Source organism: Narcine bancroftii, chromosome 7 (assembly GCF_036971445.1).
Source record: "Narcine bancroftii isolate sNarBan1 chromosome 7, sNarBan1.hap1, whole genome shotgun sequence".
NCBI classification, from domain to species: Eukaryota; Metazoa; Chordata; class Chondrichthyes; order Torpediniformes; family Narcinidae; genus Narcine; species Narcine bancroftii.
This window is the reverse complement of record NC_091475.1, coordinates 45,680,400-45,706,761: the sequence shown is the minus strand read 5'-3', so window position 1 is coordinate 45,706,761 and position 26,362 is coordinate 45,680,400. Positions and strand designations below refer to the sequence as shown.

The window sequence follows — 26,362 nt, the reverse complement described above, 5'->3', positions numbered from 1 at the left end:
CATTTCTGATTTGTGCCTTTTTGAATAAGAGTTTATCTGGTACCAATTGAAATGTTGTCTGCTCAATGTCCATGCATAGTAAACTAAACTGTGAATTTTGGACTCAGTTGAACAATAATTATTTTTAACTTTCAAACTCTAGTTGCATTATCTTTGCATTACCTTTGAGTGATATTGAGAAGAACATAGAACATTAGAACACAATACAGAACCCTTGCCCCATGATATTGTGCCATTTTATATAAACCTACTCCACAACAATCTAATCCTTCCCTACTTCACACCCATAACCCTCTATTTTTATTACATCTATATGCCTCTTTAAGAGTCTTTTAAATATCCCTGCTCAACCAGCCTCCACCACCACCCCCCAGTATTGCATTCCGGGTACCCACCACTCCCTGTGTAAAACCTCTGACATCTCCCCGAAACTTTGCTCCACTCATTTTAGACAGATGTTCTCTGGTATTTGATATTGTTGCTCTGGGAAAACTAAACATGAAGAAGAAAGAATAGCAAACTGTGCTGCATTAACCATTGGACATGAGAACCAAGCTGATTGGCACTGGCTTGTGCTGTTTTTGCCACCCCACTGGGTCAGTCTAAATCCCCAAAAAAAAAGATGCTGCAGAATATTCATTGTTAATATAACCATTGAATTCAAACATTTTAACACTATCAAGCCTTTGCCATTTCTAATGAATGTATTATAGATGGTTTTTCGTCACTTTCTCGCACCAGGATGTAGTCCAGGAGGTGCCAGTGTTTGGATCGGGGATGCATCCAGGTAGTCTTAAGGCTGTCCCTCTGCTGAAAAAGGGTGTTTGTAATGACAAGCCGCTGTTCTGCGCAGAGCTCCAACAGGAGGCGCCCATTGTCGTTGCACTTGCCGACGCCATGCTTGCCCAGGATTCCTGGCCAGGTTTCTGAGTCTTTGCCGACGCGAGCGTTGAAGTCGCCAAGGATGACAACCTTGTCGGCTGTAGGGGTGCGTTGGATGAGGTTGCGCAGGTCAGTGTAGAACTTGTCCTTTTCTGCTGGTTCCGCCTGGAGGGTTGGAGCATAGACACTGATGAGGGTGATGCAACGCTTGTTTTGAAGGGGGAGTCGCATGGTCCTCTGTCAGGCTGATTACTTCCATGACTCAGGATTCATGGTTCTAATCATCCTGCTATTTCATGCAGTGAAACACAAAGCTCTACAGATGCTGTGATTGTAGTAAAGACACAGAAATGCTGGGGGAACTCAGCAGGTTTCATAGTGTCCAAAGAGATAAAGCCGAATGATCAGGAATATATCTTTGCCTCCTATGGATGCTATGAGACTTGCTGAGTTCCTCCAGTATTTCTGTTTTTACTTGTATTTCTTTCTCTTAATTTCAATTCCGTCCAACTAACTCTTGGAAGTTTATGGAAAAGCACTGTGCACATCAAATTGGTGAATATAACAGCTTTATGGATCACCAGAACTGAGCATTGAAATGGAACTTCTTCCAGGCGAATTTTTGCAATATTCTAATCTGGATCAGAAATATGAGGATGTTTGCAGATCATTTAAAAGCCACAGAGAGCCTCTGTTCAGTGTTCCCCACCTCTCTCCCCGCCCCCCACCCCCCTCCCGACCAAGACTGCAGAGGGAGTATTTTTCAATTGACTTTCCAAGAGACAAGTGGATATTTTGCTCTTGATGCACTTCAAGGGATGGGCAGACCTGCATTCAAGTTGTTCTAATGCAGCTAAATTTTCCATTGGAAACACAACTAGATGAATTACCATCATTCCATTCTCTAATGGTTTTGCTGAATTGATTGAAGTTGATCACCCCGAGGGGATGGAGGTGGGGAGGGGGTGTCATTTTAATTCTAAATTGACAAACATGAATCCTCTGGATATGAAACATGTGGAAGTCAACAGCAGAGACAGAAAGGGTTTCAAGTAAATGAATTAGGTTGCTGGATAATCAGAATTAAAGTTACCATGTGAAGAAACAAAAAAAAACACTTCCTTCAGTGAAAATGTAGATAAACAAGAAACTGCTTTGACTAAGCTAGTTGAGGTTGTATATTATATTTTCAGTGACAAGGCAGCCTACTGATTCCATTTCTGCATCAAAGTTTTTACTCCTAATTATGGATTAAAGCAGAAAAAAATCAGTTGAGTCCAAACACCCAAAGGCACAGTTGTCTGTTTTCACTTTCTGTACCACCAGTGACACACACTTGATTGGTATTGTATTAAGCAAGTACCTCTCAGGAGGGCCACTGCGCTTGTCACTCCTGGGCAACTTATAAAGTTTCCTGTTATTTCACATCTGAAATATGTTAGTCGGCAGCTTGTTTACATGACTGGCCTTATTCATGTACTCAATAGTTGAGTCCAAAGCCTGAATAATATTGCAATTAAATTGATGTGCAATGTCAGAAAATGAGATGAATGACAGTAATCTCATGAAACATTAGGTAATGTGAGCTCTTACATTATTGAGAACAAGTTGCAAAAACTATATTTTAGAATGACATTAGCATACACTGAGCCTGGTACATTATGTAGAAAAAAAGATACAAGCTCATTTGAATGTAACTTAATGCAGAAATGGATATTCAAAATCATATTTTGTATTTGCAGATTCACTTATATGTGGCTAGCATGTCATGTCATCTTAATAAGAGCAGCATTAAAATTACTCATGCTTCAAGGAAGGGAAAATAAATCATATTATTTTTCCCCCTCAGTCAGGTAGATGAAGTTTGATGAAAGGTGATCATAGTAGAAAGCTTGAAATTCTCACCTTGCTTGCTATTCTCATCCTTGCTACACATCCTTCAAACAGGCCTTCTTGATGTTGTATGATGCCCAAGTTCATGGATACTGGTCATGCAAGTTTTGACATTTTTGGAGATTCTTCTATACACATGAAGCCCTTCGTGGTACAGTATCCATATTCTTTGAGTTGCTTGCAAAATCAAATAAACAACGTGAAAGCTGTAAATTGAAATGTCTTGCACTAAAGAAAATTCTGAACTAAGAATAGTGTTTGTTATGTTCAACAATGCTTAAGAAGTAATACCACGTGATGAAAAGAGTTCCTTAAAGATGCCCTATGCCCCATTTTAGAAGGAATTAAACCGATACAAGCTATGATCATTACAATGAGACATTATACAACCTACAAATGTAATGAAAATCTTGCTTTAAATGAACACAATCTGCCACAAAAGAAAATTGATAATAAATATAAAAGATTAGATGGATAGTGCAACAAAATGTGTTGTTTCATCAGTAGAACAATTTGCACAAATGAAGATGACAGTTGGATAACTAGTTATATTAGCATACAATATTAGATGAATTTACCTGTTCTCATAGATTTTCTTTGAAAAATATTATTCATATTGCTAGTGGATAGCATTTATTGTCCCTTAAATTGATGAGGCAGTTAAGAGTTAACCTTATCAGTGGATCTGGAATCAACTCTCGGCCAGAGTGGGTGCTTTTTTATGGTAATCTAGTAGCTTCATTTTAATATTACATTTTTTAAAAAAATTCAATTATTTCATTGAATTTAAATCCCTCTGATTTTGTTGTGAATTTTAAACTCATGACTTGATTGATGGTCTAGACTCTAGGATTTAGGCTGTTAGTCTAGTAGCTTAACGATCAGTTATCAGTGTTTCAATGACTACACTACTGTACCCCCGAATTGCACTTGAATCACTCTGCCACACATAATTCAATTGGGTCATTTTCCCAGGTCTCCACTACATCCCCTTCTGTAATTGCTGTCTCAACATCATTAACTTTGATTTTGAATCAATCAGTATCACTATCTTCTTAATGTCATTTGTTTGTCTTAAAGAGTCCACATAAAACTTAGTACCATATTCAATATCACATCAATAACATTAATTTCAATGATACAGTCCATTATATTTGACTCTGTGCTGTGAATTCAGTCAGCGTAACCTCCTATCCAGACCCCTTCAAGACACCAGATCATTCCTATTTCTTACTGTCATTTTGATTGTCTCCAAGGCTTACACCTCTGACGTGATTTGTTTTTTTTTGTCTTTTCACACCGTCAGTCTGGAGTGATAAAATGGTCCTCAAATGAAATGTGGGAGATCAGGTGGTGTCCTTGATGGCTATATTTGCAGGATATGTGCCCAACACAGCTCTTCTCAGACCACATGAGTAAATTGGAATGGGCAGTTGGATTCACTGAGGGGTATAAAGGAAAGTGTTACCTCCAAGGAGTTTCAGAGAGGTGGTTACATCAAAGGTTCAGTCAGATAAATGTGTTAACATCTCTCCCCCACCCCCCCCCCCTCCCCAGAAGGGAAAGTAGAGAATTCTCCTGTGGCTGTTCCCCTCTATCACTTTGGATAGAGTTGAGGGATGGCATCTTAGGAGAAAGTGATTGCAGCAGCCAGATCAGTGGTACCATAACCGGTTCTGATATACACCAGTGGCAGGTGAAGACAAGGAGAGCTGTTGCGATGGGAGTCTCAATAATACAGACATGACATTCTTGGCCATGAATGAAATTCCAGAATGATATGTTGCCTCTTGGGTGTCAGGGTCAAAAATGTCTCCAAGTATTTGCAGAAGATTCTCAAGTGGAAGGATGAGCAACCATAGATAATTGACCACACTAAAAGAATAGGGTCTACAGGAGGAAATACAGAGAGTTAGAAAAAAAGGTTCAAAAACAGGATGTCAGGATTATATTATGAGAGTACTTAGGATATTCCAGTGAGGTTATAAGAAAGAGATGATGTTTTTGATGGGATGTACCATTGGCATCTCCTCCCTTGTGAACCTGCAGGGGTCACTTGCTATATCCAGTGCTCCAGCTGTGGGATCCTCTACATCAGAGAAACTGGACACAGACTGGGAGATCACTTCGTTAAGCCCTTTCGCTCTCTCCACTGTAAATGTGAGGATCTCCCAGTTGCAACCCACTTCAATTCTTCTGCTCCATTCCCATATTGACATGGCTGTCCACAGTCTCATGCATTTCCCAAATAAGACCACCCACAAATTGGAGGAACAACATCTCATATTCAATCTGGGAATCCTTCAACCAAATGGCATTAACATTTTCTTCTCTGGATTTTGTTAGAACCTCCTCCTCCAATTTATTTCATTCCCTAGACCTCTGTCTCCTTTCTTCCAGCTCTGCATTCACTGAGCTACTCCCTGTCTCAATCAATTCTCAGTTTACCCTCTTGCCCTCCTATCCATGTCCACCTATGGCCTATTGGCTTATTCTCCTCCCCCTTCCCCATCATCCCTCCTTCTCATCCCTTACTATTCATGGACCTGTGTGTTATTTTGCTCATACCTTGGTGAAAGGCTCAGGCCCGAAACATTGGTTATATATCTTTGCCTCCTATAGATGCTGCACAACTTGCATTTACTTATAGCTATTTCTTTGATTAGCATTGAAGTACACATTCTGTAAGGCATGCACATAGTTAACACTGAGAACAAACAACTCTAAATTATGCCTTGTAGCTGACGGGTATATTGTTTGTCATGTTCCCTGTGTGAAATATACACAATCACTATTCTGGAGACAAAGTCTTGGAGAACAGGTTCAGCTTTATTTCAGGTCTGCAGAGCCGGGTGTCCCTGGTCTGGAGACACACCGGAGGTTCAGAATCATCACTCTTTTGTACAGTCCCGCACTCAACATCACCCCACCTTCATTTACTTTCTTCCAATCAGAATCCCAATACATTACAACGTTCCCCTTTTCCCTTCCATCACTGCAGATACCACACAGTTCCTCCCTCATCATATATCGCATGTTATGCTAATTAGTCCATCCTCTCCTTAGGAGTGTCTAAGTTAATATTCATGTCTTTATTAAACAAGCGCAGTAGTGGCCATAGGTGCCTTGGGTCACCATGCCAGTCCAAACCAGATTCCTGCATCCTTGAGGCTTCTGATAAGAAGGGGCCTGTTTTTCAAGCTCTAATCTACATTTTTTACATTCCATCCCTTTTTACAGAATGGTGCAAGTTTAATCATCTTCAGCGATTTTTCACACCTGCAAACCCTTTTCCAGAGATATCATATTCCAACTTATTGTCATTAGACTCACTTCAGTTCTCTCACGCAAACACAAAGTGATAGAGGAACTCAGTGGGTCAAGCAACATCCATTGAAAGAAATAGACAAATGATGTTTTGAGATGAAAGGTTTTTGGCCTGAAACATCAACTGTCTTTTGCTTTCCATGGATACTGCATAACCCACTGACTTCCTGCAGCACTTTCTATGATGCTACAGTTTTCCAGCATCTTCTGGTTTATCTTCAATTCTCTCAGTGTGTTGGCCAAACAAATCTCTGATGGCTCACCTCTTCCCAGCAAGATCCTGCATTCTGTTACTTGGCATTATTTTTATTACTTTTCACAATTAAATTCCAGCTGAATTGGTGCCAATGCATCACCACCTGAGCCTCAGTTATCATGTCCGCACTTTCATTCTGTTGTCCTTTATCTCAAAGTTCCATGTAGTTGCATAGCAACCATTGAACTACCATTTTCTGACCTATCCATGGTGTAGTCAGTAAATCTTGTCTGTCAATACAATCTGAAGAGATTTTGGCACCTCGCAAGCCCAACTATTTAATGGCTTGCTTGGGGCAAGTTTCAGCACAATGTGAAAATAAAACAGAAAACACTAAAGACCAGATAGCATTAGGGTAAAAATAAACTGTTAGGGTTTCAGGTCAGAGGCTCTTCATCAGAACTGGGAAAGAGAGAAATCAAGTTAGTTTTCTACAGCTAAGAAGATAAAGAGGAATGGATAGAACAAAAGGAATGTCTCTTTAGATTATATAAATATATATATATAAATAAATAAATATATGTATATATATAAATATATGTCTTTTTTTTCTTTGGCTTGGCTTCGCGGACGAAGATTTATGGAGGGGGTAAAAAGTCCACGTCAGCTGCAGGCTCGTTTGTGGCTGACAAGTCCGATGCGGGACAGGCAGACACGATTGCAGCGGTTGCAAGGGAAAATTGGTTGGTTGGGGTTGGGTGTTGGGTTTTTCCTCCTTTGCCTTTTGTCAGTGAGGTGGGCTCTGCGGTCTTCTTCAAAGGAGGTTGCTGCCCGCCAAACTGTGAGGCGCCAAGATGCACGGTTTGAGGCGTTATCAGCCCACTGGCGGTGGTCAATGTGGCAGGCACCAAGAGATTTCTTTAGGCAGTCCTTGTACCTTTTCTTTGGTGCACCTCTGTCACGGTGGCCAGTGGAGAGCTCGCCATATAACACGATCTTGAGTAGGCGATGGTCCTCCATTCTGGAGACGTGACCCATCCAGCGCAGCTGGATCTTCAGCAGCGTGGACTCGATGCTGTCGACCTCTGCCATCTCGAGTACTTCGACGTTAGGGGTGTAAGCGCTCCAATGGATGTTGAGGATGGAGCGGAGACAACGCTGGTGGAAGCGTTCTAGGAGCCGTAGGTGGTGCCGGTAGAGGACCCATGATTCGGAGTCGAACAGGAGTGTGGGTATGACAACGGCTCTGTATACGCTTATCTTTGTGAGGTTTTTCAGTTGGTTGTTTTTCCAGACTCTTTTGTGTAGTCTTCCAAAGGCGCTATTTGCCTTGGCGAGTCTGTTGTCTATCTCATTGTCGATCCTTGCATCTGATGAAATGGTGCAGCCGAGATAGGTAAACTGGTTGACCGTTTTGAGTTTTGTGTGCCCGATGGAGATGTGGGGGGGCTGGTAGTCATGGTGGGGAGCTGGCTGATGGAGGACCTCAGTTTTCTTCAGGCTGACTTCCAGGCCAAACATTTTGGCAGTTTCCGCAAAGCAGGACGTCAAGCACTGAAGAGCTGGCTCTGAATGGGCAACTAAAGCGGCATCATCTGCAAAGAGTAGTTCACGGACAAGTTTCTCTTGTGTCTTGGTGTGAGCTTGCAGGCGCCTCAGATTGAAGAGACTGCCATCCGTGCGGTCCCGGATGTAAACAGCGTCTTCATTGTTGGGGTCTTTCATGGCTTGGTTCAGCATCATGCTGAAGAAGATTGAAAAGAGGGTTGGTGCGAGAACACAGCCTTGCTTCACGCCATTGTTAATGGAGAAGGGTTCAGAGAGCTCATTGCTATATCTGACCCGACCTTGTTGGTTTTCGTGCAGTTGGATAATCATGTTGAGGAACTTTGGGGGACATCCGATGCGCTCTAGTATTTGCCAAAGCCCTTTCCTGCTCACGGTGTCGAAGGCTTTGGTGAGGTCAACAAAGGTGATGTAGTGATGTAGAGTATATATATATATATATATATATATATATATATAAAATATATATGTTATGTGTATATATTACACACACACATTTACTTAGATATATGGAGTGTGGCCAATTGAACCATATTGGCCCCCAGGAATCAATTTCTCCATGTTGTTTTCAATGCATGCATATCATTCCTTCAAAATGAAGATAACTTAATGCAGTACTTTATGTGTGATTTCATCCTTATGCTGAAAAAGTAGTGGAGATGGGGTAAGTTAAAACATTTAAAAGATAATTTGATGGGTACATGGACAGGGAAGATTTAGAGGGATGTGTGCTGAATGCAGGAAAATGGGACTGGCTTTGATGGTGTGGACCATTTGTTTCAAAGGTCCTGTTTCTGTGATGTAGGATTCAAAGATACCAAGATGTAATGACCTTCTAGAATGCTTTTGGAAAGCTAAGTACACTATATCTTAAGCTTGCCCTTTATCTTGCATATTTATTACATCCTGAAAAGACTCTGGAAAGTATGCCAAACACAATTTTCCTTTACCCAAACCATTTTGATTTTACTTAATTATCTGATGAATTTCTAAATATCCCTTTAATAATAGACTCCAACATTTTCCCAATTACAGATGTTAGGCTAATTGACTGATTTCTTGAATCATGGCATGTTTGCTTTCCATCTAGTTCTTTCTTGAATTGTGACTATTTTCTAATCCTCTGGCACTTTCCAGAATAGGAAGAGGCTAGTTAATTACAACCAATGCGTCCACTATGCATGCAGCTATTTCCTTGAGACTTTGGGATGAAGACCATTAGTTCCATAGATGCTGCCTGGCTTGCTGGATTTTTCCATGCATTTAAACAGATACAGTACTTTAGTAGTCAGAGAAAAGAAGGATGTGAGTAAAGAATGTTAGTGGGAAAAAGGCTTACATGGGCATAGTGGACCAGAGAACTCATCTCAGTTGTTTACAACACTATGCTCTCCGACACTGTCATAACCTCTTACTTCGAACATTACCAAGGGTCGTCTGAAAATCCAAATACATCACATCAAATGATTTACCATTATCTATTCTATTAGTTATAATCTAAAATCCAATAGATTTATCTATGATTTCCCTTTCATAGATGTACATGGGCCCTGTCCAGTTCTATTATTATGTTCTAAGTGCCCCATTATTACTTTCTCAGTAATATATTCTAACAGTTTGTTTACAGCATGTATGAAGCAAATTGGCCTGTAGTTTTCTCTTTTCATCCTTCCTTCTTTCTTAAATAATGGTTTTGATAGTCTCCACTCTGTTATTGCACTGCAAATTATTGCATTTTGAGACAATGATGTTGCACATCTTTTTTCCAAAAGAATTTAAAAAAGAACTTGAGGTATTATCTAATTAAAGTTTTGGAAATTGTACTTGCACCCCTGAGCATCCATTATATTTATGGCTGCTCACTGAACCTCTATTCTTGATGCCTAGGCCCTATTATTCATTGTGTATGTCCAACTTCTATTAGTCCTTGCAAAATGATTCACCTCACATTGATCAGGATTAAATTTTGGGTGCTCTTTCCATCTTACCAACTGATCAATATCATCCTGCATCCTAAATTCAAAAACTATTTGAGTAAGAAAGTTTTAAAGACTCGTACACACCCATTCTGTCAAGACCTCTCAGGATCTTAAATGTTCGAGTCCACCTCCATTTAGTACAGTGAATAAAAGCCTCAGATGTCCAGCCTTCTTCTAAAGATAATCTGCCTTTTTACATACTAGTGTAGTCTACTAAAAAGTGTATAGGATAGGGATCACTGGTTAGACCAGGATTTTTAAATTTGCTTGAGTTCTTGATCATCAAACCCTTTTTTTTTCCTGATGCCCAAAGGTTGGGTAGGTACAGTGGAGACAATGGTGAATTTTGTCATCAATATCAGACTTCACTGAGAACTATCCCCCAAAATATGGAAAGTAGTCCATATTTCCAAGGTTTCTTAATGGATCAGAAAAAAATGGAATAGTAGTATCATATACCACAGGAAAAGGGCTTTTTGGCCCTCTTCATTCATCTTACATAAATGGGATTATCATATTTACACTATCCTATTTGTCTGCAGAGGCCTGTTTCCCTATTCGACTTTCCAATCCAAGTCCCAGTCCTAACACCTTTTAAACATTGTACCTTTATAATATGAAGGTGTTGTTGCTCAGAGAGGTCAAATTGATAGAGGACATGGTTTTCCTAATGTTGGATACAAGGCTCATCCTTTCATATGCTTAAGTGAATGATTTGACAATATCTTGGAACTCTGTCTCCAAATGTGCACATATGCAAGCTTTCTCTGTGAAATGGAACTGAATGACTGATGCTGAGATGATGTTGGTTCTGGAATGGAGATGACATAGGTTAAACAGATTTGTGGTGACAGGGAGATGGTGCTTGAACATCACACTTTGCCTGTGGTGCAGGGAATCCTCTCGGTAATCACCACAATTGGGATTTGTCTCCTTTTTGAAAAAGATCAACGTACAACATTTGAGGATTCCTGAAATGTCTTCTCTCTGACATGTCTGATAAGATTATGAATGAAGTTCCTCTCCACAAAGTTTTGAACTTTTCCAGGGGTACCAACTACCCTCACAGCCTTGTTGTTTTTTTCTTTTTGGCAATTCCTCATTCAATACTTTATAGACTCAGCAAGTCTTACAATATTTTGCATTCTTCCTGCTATGAAATATAGTATATTTAATTTATTTTTGGGATTAGCAAATAATTTTCACATTTAGAATACAATGTGAATTCAGTAATCATTATAAACTTAATGCAATGTTGCAATATTCTTCAGCGATATACTTGTTACACTAGTTAGACGAACTCAAAATTAAATCCTTTCAATTTGACATGTCCTGACCACAAACACAGTTCTGAAAAAGTTTAAATTCTTGTCATTATTAACTTTCAGTGTAACCTATGTGAAACTGCAATTTTTATTTCTGGACCACTTGATTGAATTTCATTGCATGGGGTATTTATACCATGAATGACTCAACTTTATAACCTGTGATTGATAAAGGTTGCTGTGGTTTATGATCTTTTTTCCATGACAGCCATTGCATAAATCACTGAACAAGGAAAGATGAAAAATTCTAATAATGTAAGAATCTAGAAATTAGTTCCTATAAGCTCGTGCATAATACAAGACTATTAAATAGGCAGTCATTAATTCCTTGATATAAACCAGTTTACTCCCCTTCACTGAGCTTTAACCTGGAAAATATTAATTAAATCAAAGTAAGTGGCACTGAGCTAAAAATAACCATGATCAACCCAGGTCATTTTTAAGAAACAGCAAAAATGCATTAGGATAGTGGCTGTGAAAAGGGTTTTCGATGCATCTTGTTGACATTTTATCAAACCATCTGTCAAATCTCTCCTGATATGCTTCCTGCATTGGCTTCAGGGCTGGGTATTTATGTCAGCCCAAGTGATTCAATAGATGCCCCCATCTCACTGCAAAACCTCATTGAAGTGAGTCATCTGTTGTTATTGTTTCTCCTGAGTCTTTTCATTGACTTGCTTGGATAAATCTTTTTTACATCAGTAACATAACCCCTTTGAAGAAAATGTTTGATTTTAATCTTTTATAGAAGCTGTTGTTCATCATTTCATTATCGTCTGAACAGAATATATTTCTTTATACTGCATCTTTGGGGCAGTATAAAGGGTCTGTTTCATATCATTACTTTTCATGTAATATATGGTGGGTTTTTTTTGGTAGGAGGTAGGAGGCTTTCTTGAGCTCATTCTTCGATGCTTGATGTAGTGGACAGTTTAAAAAAAAACCATCAGTTTGGTCGAGAGCCCGAATTTCTATATTGTCATTATGTAGAAATTGCACCTGCAGGCTTGGTGCCCTTAACCTAGCAAAAGCAATAGCTGCAGGCTTGTGACATTTCACTTCATTACAACTTTTACGCCTCCATTCCCATCCAGGAGAATGCAGGAATCATTTTCATGAGTAGGTAATTTGTGGTCCACAGATTTGTTAAATCAGTCATTGGTCTAATGTTCAACACAGTTGCAGTTTTTTTGAAGGATTACACATCTATCCTATGTCATTGAAAACTTAGTAGTTCAGGATGGTTAATGGCATCTACATTACTTACTAGGTTCATAAGTAAAGAGGCGGGGTGCCTTAGTGGAATTCCTTTTCTTCAGTGACAAAGAACAATCATCCTGCAAGGCATTTGTTGCTTCCTATATAGGTATTGTGGACTTTCAGGACCATCTTTTGTGTCAATTTTATTGCAGGATGAAGGCAGCTGTCAAATAATGTTGGAGTTTTGTTTCAGTAGTTAATGACATTCTTGCCACAGTTTAGGGAAAATTAAACCATGCCCCTGAAAATACCAGATTAATTGGAGGATCTACTTTCGAAAATTTGGAGCAGGGCTATGACTCTTGACAAACCACACATTTAATTCTGCTGCATTTTGCAGTTTATGTTAATTCATTTGAGATCCAAAGAGATCAAGTCATGGAAAACAAGGAGGAAGAAGAAGAGCTTATCTGCATCCAAAGCCAAACAGGAAAAGACTTTGAATTAGACATCAATTCTTATCCATTCAGAATATCTATTGCCTCATCCATTCTTTTATTTAGGCCTCTTTAATGGACATTATCACCACAAGCACTCATTGAGGTTATCCAGAACATTAGCCCGCTGAACTGCTTCACTGGCCATTTTCGAATTGCTGTCTTGTTCTCTGTGATCAGAAAAAAATCTTCATAAGATTTAACACTCCTATGTCATTGAAAACTTAGTAGTTCAGGATGGCTAATGGCATATTTTGTGCTTTATATTTTGTGTGATTTTGCTGTGTTTTAGCCTAATGTTATTCATTAAGTATCTTGTAATCTTTAGCTAGTGATTCTCAATGGAATAGAGGTCAAAGAAGAAAAAACAGAGAGCAGACACTGGGAAGTGGCTCTAGTTTAAAGTGTGACATACCATTTTCTGCCAGCCCTGAAGTCGCACTTAAAATGCTTCAGATGGCTGGCGACTTTGGATATTTTGCTGATGCATTATTTGGTGAATGTTGAGGACCAGGGAAGTTCTATCTTTGAGTTGTCCAGAAGGATAAGGGGTAAAGACAAAGGTGAGGTGAGATGTATTCAAGGACTCTGTCCACCATGGATCAAATAGATGAAAGTAATTTCACAGGAATCTCTTCAGAAAATCTCATCATAAAAACAAATATGACAGAGTGATGAATTGAAAGAACAGAATGGAGTCCTTGCAGGAAGCAGGGTGGTAGAAAATTGTCAAGATAGTTGTGAGAGTTGGTAGACCTGTAATGAACGTTTGTGGCTTACCTATCTCTTGATATTAAGATGAATAAACCTGTAAAAGTAAGAAGTAATATTGGATTGTGTCAGGGTGAGAGAATGGTGATTATTGAAAGCAAATGTACTGACATTTTAAAGTCCATCATTTAGATATGAAGCATGGTAACAGGCCATTCCAACTCAAGAGCCTGTTCCCCCCAATACACCAATTAACCCACAATCCCCTTACATTTTTCAAGGGTAGGTAGAAACCAGAGTATCTGGAGAAACCCACGCAGAGTCAGCGAGAACGTACAAACTCCTTACAAGTTGCTCCGGACTCGAACCTGGGTCGTTAGTGCTGTAATAGCATTGCGCTAACCACTACACTAACCATGCCACCCACAAATGTTCTCTAACCAATGCCATTCTTTTACTTGCTGTTCTCACGGTCCCACAACTGAAATGCCTTTTGTGGGACTTATGAATAAAGATGCTCAGCTGGCATATCACAATATAATCTAAAGATATGTATTTCTGGCTCAAATAACTTAGTCTTGGATTATATATTTGAGCCTGAAGGTCTCGCCTTATAAAAATAGAATAAATGGTCTGTTGCAAATTCTCAGAGATAACCACTTCACTGAACATCACAAGTTTATATATCAGATGCAAGCATCACATTTTAGTTCAAACCGGGCATCATGTTCAACACAGACAGATGGGCTTAAAGGCCTCTTCCTTTAGTGTTCTATGTCCTGTTGCAGCATCTTTAGAGCAACTCTATGGAAATTAAGGACAGGTGTTGGCCCAAAGATGAATGTTGAATACAAAAAGCTGCTTCAGAGTTGAGAATGGTAATCAAAAATTGATTGACAGAATTAAAAGAATGCTTAGTTTTGATTGGATATTGGACAACGACCTCCAAGATTCACGATAATCAGGCAGGGAAGGTGATGTCAGAGGTAGTAGATCATGCTCTTGTTTTGGAACCTCCAAATATTGGTAGAATTTTTCTACCTCATCTCTAAAATTACCATAATCATTTCAAAATAATTTCATACATTGCTTTCTATCCTCAGCTATTGTGGAAATTGTCCAATATCTCAAAACACTGCTTAAAATGCTAAATTTACATACATAAGCACAAGACTGCACAGTTTCCTTTCCAGATCTGTTCTTCTATTCATTTACATCGTGGCTGATTTGTGGCCTTGATCTTCATACCTGATGTATTTACTTAACAAAAAATGCTAATTTTAGATTTAAAATCAAATATTGATTTAATCTTGGGTGTCATCGTAAGTAGATGCCTGTTTTTGAAGATTGCAGGTTCATTATGAACTCCTGCTCGCATAGAGCTTAGCCATTTATACTTCAAAGATTTCTTCAGTTCCTTACAATATTGAAACTTGCCGAATGCTGTAAAGGCATCAAGAAACACTACTGAATGATGTAGGGAGAATGGCTAAATGTTGTCAATAACAGTGCTAATGAGAGATCGGTGGGACTGCTGAGGCAAATAATTTCCAATAGAAAGTTGCTTATTTTTGAAGTTGAAGGCTGGAAACCCTGATCATGTCCATTGTGAAGTTTGGATGTGCAAAATCTCAAAAGGTAAAATGAATAAGCTAATTTCAATTGTATAGTACAGTGGCTTTGTTGGTTTTTGTTTCCCCCCCCCCCCCACCTTTTTTATTTGCTCTGAATCCATCTCTTTTTCTATTGAACCTGTATATCTCAGGACAGCAAATTATTCCAACCTCACTCCTAATTTTGAGGTTGGAATAAATTGAAATCTAAGTGTCAAAGTTCCCATCATGTCTGCTCATTTAATATATATGTTTTTTTTTCATGTTTTTGTTTATCTGAGAGAGGTACTAACCCATTTTAAATTAGTTAATTGTTGTGTAAATAATCTGAAAATGCTAAATGCTGTTTCATTTTTAAGAGAAGGTTTCACCCATCTTAACAGAAAGAAAATAAGAGAAAAAGAATCCAATCATCGTTGAAAGAAAGAGATAGAGCTATCAATATTTCATGCTAACCAATTGACATGACGTGGGCAAGAATGGTTCTTTATCGATGTCATTCACCTGAAAGAAAAAGTAATCTTTATTCCAATCACACACACAAATATTTTGAGTATCAACAAGAAAATAGAATTTGAGACACAAAAATATATCAGATATTTTTCCACTTTATTTTGAAGGTGTCGCACATTTGGTAAAATCATTTTCTTCTGATAGACTTTTATAGTTATTGTTTCTTATTACTATCAGATGTTGGTTCAGCTTGCAGTTCTTTGAATTTGTTTTTGAAGTTTGCTTTGTTGACTCAATGCACTAAATCTTACCCAATTTGTTCTCATAGGCAAGAAAAAGGTTCAGGTTAAAACTTCTGCACTAAAATAGATTTTTTTTGTTAATGAGAAACGGAGCAAGATTAAATGTCACCATGTATTGGAATAATAACGGGGATTTTATTTAATGATGAGGTGGTCAATGGGAACACCCCATCAGTCATGGCTCAGTTTGTAGCTTTCTTATCTTTGAATCACAAGATTGAGGGTTCAAGTCTCTGTGGAACTGTCAGCTCTGAAAATCTAAGTTAATACTGCAGTGTGAGTCCTGCAAACTCTTTTGAATAGCTTTTTCATAGATCCTCTCTGTCCTCTCAGGTGGATGTAAATGGAAGCCAGACACTCTTCTGCAGGAAAGCTGCGAAGATATCCTTGCTGATCTGTACATTATTTAGTCCTTAGACAAAATTTCTGTAACAGATGAAGAGTTATTGCTTTGTTTGACAAATTTATTGTGTGGAAATTAGCTATATTTTTGTACAGTACAGTAAGAAATATATTTTTATTCCATCTTCTGGAATCAAGAAATAAGGGATCACCAATCAACATTTCCAGTGATTATTAATCTTTTTAAATAGTTGTACTTATTTTGATTGAAAGTCTGACCATGATATTTTAATGAATAGGCTGCAAATGGATTTTATTATTTTCCTACAAAATGATGACAGTTTTGTGCAGCATTTACTTTTGAATAGCAATAGACATTTCATTTGTTTTATAGCCTTTTTTACTTTATGTCTCATGTCGCAGACTTTTAAGATTATCATTTTCAGTGGCAATGCTGGAGGCTTTCCCTTCTTTCACACTGTTTAAAATGCTAGCTTCAGTTAATTAATGTTCTACTGACAGAATATTTTCTATTTATGGAAAGCAATGGGCTAAGGTCACTGCTTTTTCATTTTGTGAATCATTCTAACTACACTCTCATGGCATGTCAATTCAATCTGTGATTGCACGCCAGCTGAACATAAAATATCCACAGGAAAATCATTCTACTTAATTGAAGAACAAATATCTGCTGATGGTGGAAAACCTGCAAGTGCAGAGAGAAATGATAAGAAAGAAGCTATTCACAAAGATATTTTGGAGTAAGAATGACATTTGGTCATGTTATTTTGTTCATTAGAAAAACCCTATTCATACATTTCCACCTTTATTTTATTGATATATTAATTTCAATTTTCATCTCTCTTTCCTTGAAGAACAGTTTATTGAGACCAATCCTACTTTATCTGTTTCCTAATCCTATTCACAAAATGTAATATAATGTAGAATCCAGATCTACTCATTGCTTTAACTATCAGTTATATTAAAATAGAATGGTTGGGGACTGCAAAAAAAGATAAAATGAGTTGAGATATAAATTCCACCCCCCCCCCCACTCAATTCTCATGTAAGTCTCTTTGGCCTGTGTGGCAATTGCTTCCTATAGACTGGCTTTAAATTCACAAAATTATCATATGACATTACTTTTTCATTGCAGTGAAATATTTCTAAAAATCACCTTGTAAAGCAATGAATATATGGAGAAAATGGGATTAGTGTAGGGTTTTTATAAGTGGGTGCTATATAGTTGGTATGCACTTGGTGGGCCAAAGGGTCTGTTTTCTTGCTGCATGACTCTATGGATTGTTGCTTTTTTGTCTGAACCATTCACTTAGGGTCAATTTTTTGATTTGACTCACCTATACAAGATGGGAACATGATCTGAGATGCTGAAAAGAAATCAAGTTTGGTCACTTCTGCATTTGTGTTCCTTGAATATTGTCTTGCAAACTTCTATACCTGGAATGATCATTCAGAATTAGAAATTATTGTCATGAACAAGTCATGAAATTGATTGTTTTGCGGCAGGATCACAGTGAAAACATTCATATAAACCACCTTACAAAAAATAAATAAAAATAGTGCACGAGAAGTCAGAATCTGGCAGTGTCTTTTGTTTATTGATCACTCAGAAATCTGATGGCAGTGGGGAAGAAGCTCTCCTTGTGCCACTGAGTGCTTGATTTTAGGCTCCTGTACCTCTTTCCCCGGTAGTAGCAGAGTGAAGAGGGGATGGCCTGGTTGGTGGGGGTCTTTGAGGATAGAGGGGGCTTTCTTAAGATGCCACCTCGATGGAGTGAAGTCTGGTGCCTGTGATGTCACAGGCTGAGTTAACACTCTCTGGAGTTTTTTCTTGTCCTGAGTGTTGGCATCTCCGTATTAGACAGTGATGCAACCAGCCAGAATGCTCTCCACCTATAGAAGCTTTTGAGAGACTTTGGTGACATACCGAATCTCCTCAAACACCTCACAAAGTATAGCTGCAGGCAAACCTTCATGATTGTGTTGGCATGGAGGCTCCAGAACAGATCCTTGGAGATGTTAACATCCAAGAATTTGAAGTTCTTGACACTCTCCACTACTGAGCCCTCAAATGAGGACTGGATCGTGTTCTCCTGACTTCCTCCTGAAGTCCACAGTCATGCCCTTGGTTTTGATAATGCTGAGTTCAATTTTGTTTAAGGAATTTGTGAAATGCATCCCTCAATGTAACGACAGAATGATTCTTGAAGTCATGCTGTGCAACTATAGCTCTTAAGTCCATTCCAATGCCCTCACTCATTTCTTATATGACATGCTATGGAGCAAAGCATCAACTTTTTGAAATTGTTTATAATTTTGCTTCTTTTCGGGCTTTTATGGACTGTCTACTACCTAATGTAAATTTAATGTAAAAACCTCCCGTTATTTCATTATAATCACCATTATTAAAAAATACTCTATAATTGTTCATTCACCCAACAGCAAATACAAATTGCAAATGTTATGTGAATACTAATTATTTCCTGCCATTTTAAAAAATTGTATATTGTGTCTCTTGATGGTTATTCCATTTTCCTTTACCAACAAAGGAATTAATCTAACATCTTTATAGTCCACATCTTTGTATGGTACTCAACATTCTCTTCTCTTTGTATGGTACTCAATACTCTCTTCATTCCATTGTTTCTGTGATGCAGGTCATTAACAATCTTGGCTCATAGTTCAGCAATTGTTGAAGAATGCCTTTCTTCAGGAAAGTTGCATGCACTATAAATTTAGACATATGGTATGGTAAAGGGCCTTCTGGCCCACAAGCTTGAGCCCCCCCTCCAATACACTGAATAACCTATAATCAAAGTATATTTGTTTTTGAAGGGTGGGAGGAAACTGGAGCACTCAGAGGAAACCCATGCCGATATGGGGAGAACGTACAAATTCCTTACATGCAGGGTTGGATTCAAACCAGGTTGCTGGCACCGTAATAGCACTGCACTAACTGCTATGCAACCATAACATTACATTATGTCTCAAATCCTCTCGGTGAATGATTGCATTGAGAAACTTGAACATAATATCTTGAGCCAAAAAAAAAACGGAAAGAAGTTATACTAAGTCACAGAGTTCAGAGTGTAGTCTTATACTAAGTCACAGATTCAGTGTGTCTTCTTTCTTATCTTTGGCTTGGCTTCGGGAAGAAGATTTATGGAAGGATAATGTACACGTCAGCTGCAGGCTCGTTTGTGGCTGACAAGTCCGATGCGGGACAGGCAGACACGGTTCACCCGGGAAGAGACATATAAGGCAATTGAACAACTGAAAAGTGGCAAAGCAGCAGGTATGGATGGAATCCCCCCAGAGGTCTTGAAGGCTGGCGGCAAAACTCTGCATGCCAAACTGCATAAGTTTTTCAAGTGCTGCTGGGATCAAGGAAAGCTGCCTCAGGACCTTCGTGATGCCATCATCATCACCCTGTACAAAAACAAAGGTGAGAAATCAGACTGCTCAAACTACAGGGGAATCACGTTGCTCTCCATTGCAGGCAAAATCTTCGCTAGGATTCTCCTAAATAGAATAATACCTAGTGTCGCCAAAAATGTTCTCTCAGAATCACAGTGCGGCTTTCGCGCAAACAGAGGAACTACTGACATGATCTTTGCCCTCAGACAGCTCCAAGAAAAGTGCAGAGAACAAAACAAAGGACTCTACATAACCTTTGTTGACCTCCCCAAAGCCTTCGACACCATGAGTAGGAAAGGGCTTTGGCAAATACTAGAGCGCCTCGGATGCCCCCCAAAGTTCCTCCACATGGTTATTCAACTGCACGAAAAGCAACAAGGTAGGGTCAGATACAGCAATAAGCTCTCTGAACCCTTCTCCATTAACAATGGCGTGAAGCAAGCTGCGTTCTCGAACCAACCCTCTTTACAATCTTCTTCAGCATGATGCTGAAACAAGCCATGAAAGACCTCAGCAATGAAGACGCTGTTTACATCTGGTACCGCACGGATGGCAGTCTCCTCAATCTGAGGCACCTGCAAGCTCACACTAAGACACAAGAGCAACTTGTCCTTGAACTACTCTTTGCAAACGATGCCGCTTTAGGTGCCCCTTCAGAGCCAGCTCTTGAGTGCTTGACGTCCTGTTTTGCAGAAACTGCCAAAATGTTTGGCCTGGAAGTCAGCCTGAAGAAAACTGAGGTCCTCCATCAGCCAGCTCCCCACCATGACTACCAGCCCCCCCACATCTCCATCGGGCACACAAAACTCAAACGGTCAACCAGTTTACCTATCTCGACTGCACCATTTCATCGGATGCTAGGATAGACAACGAGATAGACAACAGACTCGCCAAGGCAAATAGCGCCTTTGGAAGACTACACAAAAGAGTCTGGAAAAACAACCAACTGAAAAACCTCACAAAGATTAGCGTATTCAGAGCCTTTGTCATACCCATACTCCTGTTCGGCTCAGAATCATGGGTCCTCTACCGGCATCACCTACGCTTCCACCAGCGTTGTCTCCGCTCCATCCTCAACATTCATTGGAGCGACTTCATCACCAACATTGAAATTCTCGAGATGGCAGAGGCCGACAGCATCGAATTCATGCTGATGAAGATCCAACTGCGCTGGGTCGGTAATGTCTCCAGAATGGAGGACCATCACCTTCCCAAGATAGTGTTATATGTCGAGCTCTCCACTGGCCACCGAGACAGAGGTGCACCAAAGAAGAGGTACAAGGACTGCCTAAAGAAATCTCTTGGTGCCTGCCACATTGACCACCGCCAGTGGGCTGATATCACCTCAAACCATGCATCTTGGTGCCTCACAGTTCGGTGGGCAGCAACCTCCTTTGAAGAAGACAGCAGAGCCCACCTCACTGACAAAAGACAAAGGAGGAAAAACCTAACACCCAACCCCAACCAACCAATTTTCCCTTGCAACCGCTGCAACCGTGTCTGCCTGTCCCGCATCGGACTTGTCAGCCACAAAAGAGCCTGCCGCTGACGTGGACATTACCCCTCCATTAATCTTCATCCGCAAAGCCAAACCAAAGAAGAATAGCACTGCACTAACTGCTATGCAACCATAACATTATATTATGTCTCAAATCCTTCTCGGTGAATGATTGCATTGAGAAACTTGAACATAATATCTTGAGCCAAAAAAAACCGGAAGGTGTGAGGAAAATTAATGTTTCAAGTGTATTGTTTTAAGTGTAGTAAGTGCCAGAAATAGCAGAATTACACCACCAAATACACTTTCCCCTTCTCTCCTTTTTTGTCACTTTGGAAGAAGTATTCCCTCCATTGTATCCCAGTTTAGTTCTTAGTCATTAGCTACACTCATTTCTCCTATTATGCTGATATAGAGGATCAAACTCATGCATTCATTGTACTTTCAGCTTCTGTTTTCCCATAATCCAGGTCATCAGAGTTGAAACAGTAATTTACTTCTACCACTTTCAATTTAATATCATGTAAACTTCCCATGATGCACTCTGTTTAGGAGAACAAATGCAAATTAGAGGACTGCACTCAGTCTACAAAAGTAATTTGAGTTTCCAGTCACTTTAAATCTCCACCCACTCCATCCCTAATCTCTCCATCATTGCTTCCAAATCGATTCAATTGGCACTCAGTGTAAATTCAAGGAGAAACACTGAAGATTTGACTAAACAGATAAAAGCCTTTAAAAATTATGACATTTCAAATAATGCTTCTTCTACTCCCATTTGCTCCCATATTTTGTTTCTTTACAATCCTTTTTCTTGTACTGTCAGTCCTTTTGTCATTTAATTTCTCCAGCCTTCTACAGTCAGATATTCCTTTCTAATCATTCCTTTCCTCCTTTTGTCTTTACATCATAATCCAGTACTGCTGAAAGGTAATTGACCTGAAATACACAAGTTATTTTCTATCTTATTCCACTTTTGTTTTTTTCTGATTTCCACAGTCCACGATATTATCTGTGTTTGTTATGTTTTGAATTCTCCCACATGGGGATAGTTTCTGATATTGGGTCATGATCAACAAAGAAACGTTTTTGAAGAGCTGTCATCTCTTAGCTCTGGTCCGATTCTCATAAATATTTTTCTCACTTTTTATATATAGTATGAAGACCAGAAGTGTAAAGGTAACTCCAATTCTTTTGAACTTCCTGATCTGGGAAACATTTCACTAACTTTGTTTGCTAGTTTACTTGATGCACTATAAATTGATGTACTGTTGCATTTCTTAACTTAATCATTTGTCTCCCTAGAAGTCTTTTTCTACCCTTTTCAGCTTCTTATTTTTTAATAGGTGGTATTTGTTTTATTACCAAAGATTGTCACCATACATATAAGCATGTAATTTTTTTTACTTGATCTTAAGTTACTTAAGAGATACAGTAAAAAAAAACCCAGTATCGGGCACCTATAGGATTGGCAGATGCCAGATAAGTGAATGTTCTGGTTGGTTGAGACTGTGTTGCATGATTGGTGAATTTTAAACTTTCATATTTTTCCATGAATTTTTTCTCCCAGTTGCTTGAATTCCAGATAACAAGAATTTTACTGTATTTAAATATTAGTATTCTGCAGCTGGTGGCAAAGCTAAATTAACCCCACTTCCTAACATTTGAATTCTCAGCAAAATAAATTAATACAAAAAGTTATTCTCTCCATTGACATGAATCTTAACCGAAATAATGTGGACATGTAATGACATTTTTGAGTTCAATTGGAAAAGGATTAGTCCATAATAGTATCTTTCATGTTTTGATGAAGCCTCACCCAACTCAGTCCTTGAAAATATTGACACAGATCCAGGCATTCAGTGGAAATCCTGATAATCTCAAATTATGATTTCAGAAGGGATAGAATCTGCTCAATATTAGTTTTAAAGCATTGGTTACAGATTGGGTTTTAAATGGAAGTATTTAAAAGACAATGTGGAGTTACCCAAATTTAATGTGCTGGTGTAGAAGCTACTACGGTAGATGTTACTAAATAAAGGGAAACACACACAAAGGTAGTCAATTCAAGACTGGTTTATTGCAGACATACACAGACCTTTTTATTCTCTGCTTGTTAATGAGCTCGTTAGTGAACAGCTGCTGGTCCACATGGCCAGCAGGTTAAAGCTTCGAACCATTAGCACCTCACGCCTTTAGGCAGGGGTTTCATCTGTTCCACTCGCTGTACTTTGGCGCCTAGCACTGCTAACCCGTGATGTGTCAGGCAAGTCTGAACTGACGGTGGCAGTTCGCAATACTGCGCTGTGTGCCCACTACATCAACACCCCCCCCCCTAGAATCGTCACCGTAACTTAAGATACCAGATATGCTCGACTTAGGCAGATGTCCATTTCACCTGGCTTGAGGGCACTGAACTGGTGAAGTAGGGTCTGTATGGGTTGGTTTAAGTCTGTCGACGGTGAATAGCTGCAGATTCCCTCCGATGTCTAATGTATATACCACTCCATCTCTTAATCACACAAAATGGTCCTTCATGGTTTTAGTAACATGCCCCTGGAGCCTGTCTTCATATGAATACAGTGTTTAATAGTGATTGGGGCACTTATTGCTTAGGTTTGCCATGCCATTTGGTAGAGGATTGTTTGCTGTTAGCAATACCCTTGCGGAGTTGTTGCAGGACATCCATGGCTGAATTGCTTGTGAAGTGAATATCTCCTGGAACCATAAGGGCTGTAGCATACATCAATTCTGCAGAAGATCCAGACATCTTTTGGGGCTGTTTGTACTCCTAGTAGAACCTTAGTTAGTTCATTGACCCATTTGGGGCTGGTGAGTCGAGCCTTTAGTGAAGATTTAAGTTGTCGATCGAAACGTTCCACCAGGCCGTTGGACTGCAGATAGTACACAGTAGTGTGGTGCAACTGTGTACCACAAAAACGAGCCAAGGAAGTCCATAATGCTGAAGTGAACTGTGATCCACAGTCCGAAGTTGTGTGTAGGCACTCCAAATCTAGCAATCCAATTTAAGATGAATGCTCTAGCACATGCCTCAGCATCACTGACTGGTAATGGAATGGCCTCTGGCCAGCGTGTGAAGTGGTCTACTACCATGAAAATATACCTCATGTCCTGTGATACTGGTAATGGTCCAACCAGATCCATGTGCACATGCTCAAATCTTCTGCGTATTGTCGGGAAAGGCTGCTGGGGGGCCTTGGTGTGATGTTGAATTTTCACAGATTGGCAGGCTATGCACATTCGTGCCCATTGTGCAACATCTTTTTTCAGCCTATGTCACATGTACTTGTTTGACATTATTTTGACTGAAGTCCTGATGGATGAGTGTGATAGATTGTGAATGTCATCAAAAAGACACCATCTCCAAGGGAATGGGACCAATGGTTGAGGATAGCCTAACGATACATCACAAAAGAGTTCTGGACTACCTTGTTGTGGTGCCACTTGTCGAATGTCGAGTCCAGTAATAGTTGTACTGTATGCTTGTATATCTGGATCCGCAGATTGTGTTGCAGCCAGTTCAGCAATGTTGACTCCACCTTGAATATGGCACACACTTGATCAAGAGACTACATCTGCGACCAGATTGTCCTTTCCCGAAATATGATGTATGACCGTAGTAAACTTTGAAATGTAAGATAAATGTCGTTGTAGTCTTGCCGACCAAGGATCTGTGATTTTTCTAAAGGCAAAAATGAGCAGTTTATGGTCTGAATATGGTGAAATGTCAACCTTCCAAGATATAACGAAAGTGCCTTATAGCCAGATAAAGTGCTAATAGTTCTCGATCAAAGATTTCCGCTGGTCTTAGATGACAACTAAAGAAGGCAAAGGGCTGATAATGGCCATTGACGTATTGTTCCAGAACTGCACCCACAGCTGTTCCCAAGGCATCTGAGCTAAGCGTTAAAGCAGCTTCAGGATTTGGATGCGCAAGCATTGCTGCTTTGGCTAATGCCTCTTTGGCGGACATAAATGCGGCCTCTGCCTCTGCGGTCCAGGTAGTGTTTTTGTTTGGAGCAGAGATGACGTCAAACAGGGGTCGCAGGATGTCAGCAATCCCGGGAATAAATCTGTGATAAATATTTATCATTCCCAAAAAATTCTGTAGCCCTTTGACGGTGACAGGTCTGGAGAATGTACAGATGTCATCTACCTTGGGTTGAGCAACAGAAGCGAGGACACAATTGCAATGGAATTCCGATTGCGACTCATCTAGTGCTGAAACTTGGAATGGCAGTTCCATTTGCCGCTGCAGGGTCAAGTGGCGTTTTTTATGCATCCTTGCAAAATAGGTCAGCGAGAGCAAATTAAGTTCAGCACTTGTGTCTACAAGGAATTTGTGCTTACCCATATCGTCCTGAAGATACAATAGGCCTATATATACACTAGCTGCCGAGAACACTACTAGCAGCTGGCTCTCTCGTTTCCCAACTTCTTTTTGTAGTAGGAACATGGCTGGACACACTTATGGGCATTTTTTCCCCAGCGGTGATGATAAAAACACCACTCTCGATGTACATCAGCACGTTCCTCTTTCTTGGATTGGACTGAAGATACAGGAGGCTGGTAGGATGCAGGAGATACTTCTGCTGCAAAAACTGGATGTATTCAGGCAGACTCTTGTGTAGGATACAATTGAGCCTGTCAGCCTCTCGAGCCATGTCATGGGGACGGTGGAAATCCATGTTACCAATGGGGATGGCAACGTGAGCAGGAAGTTTTGACAGAAATAAAGTTTCAAAAAGCAGACAATGGGAATGACCATCTGACAATGCCAGCACCTCATTCATCAGGTCTGATGGATTCTTGTCACCTAGGTCTTCCATGTTCAAAAGACGCATGCCACGCTCATGCCTAGTAAGTTCCAATGTGTCAAGAAGAAACTGGCGGAACCTGGTGTACTGGTCTTCTGCTGGAGGATGAGCAATAAATTCACTTACTCACAATGCAGTGGCCACATCCAACGTACTCACGATTTGCCAAAATTTTGTGTCTTCTGCCATTATACCCCAAAGACAAACCTGGGTTTTAGCTTGAAGAAACCAAATTTGAGGCTGAGTTGTCCAGAAAGGAGGCAAATGAACCCCCACTGCATTAACTGTCATGGTGGTGGCTG

The 26,362-nt window shown here is 39.7% G+C and overlaps 1 protein-coding gene across 1 annotated transcript in view; it reads right to left on the bottom strand.

The window, feature by feature from the left end:
- Positions 1–26,362, bottom strand: part of gemin8 (gem (nuclear organelle) associated protein 8) — a 200,646-nt gene that overhangs the window by 146,453 nt on the left and 27,831 nt on the right. Inside the window, exons 3-4 of the mRNA XM_069889952.1 lie at positions 17,645–17,744; positions 2,788–2,952 (exon numbers count right to left, since the gene is read on the bottom strand). Of these exons, the coding sequence (XP_069746053.1) occupies positions 2,788–2,862 (75 nt within the window). The 5' untranslated portion in view covers positions 2,863–2,952; positions 17,645–17,744. The remainder of the gene's footprint in view (positions 1–2,787; positions 2,953–17,644; positions 17,745–26,362) is intronic.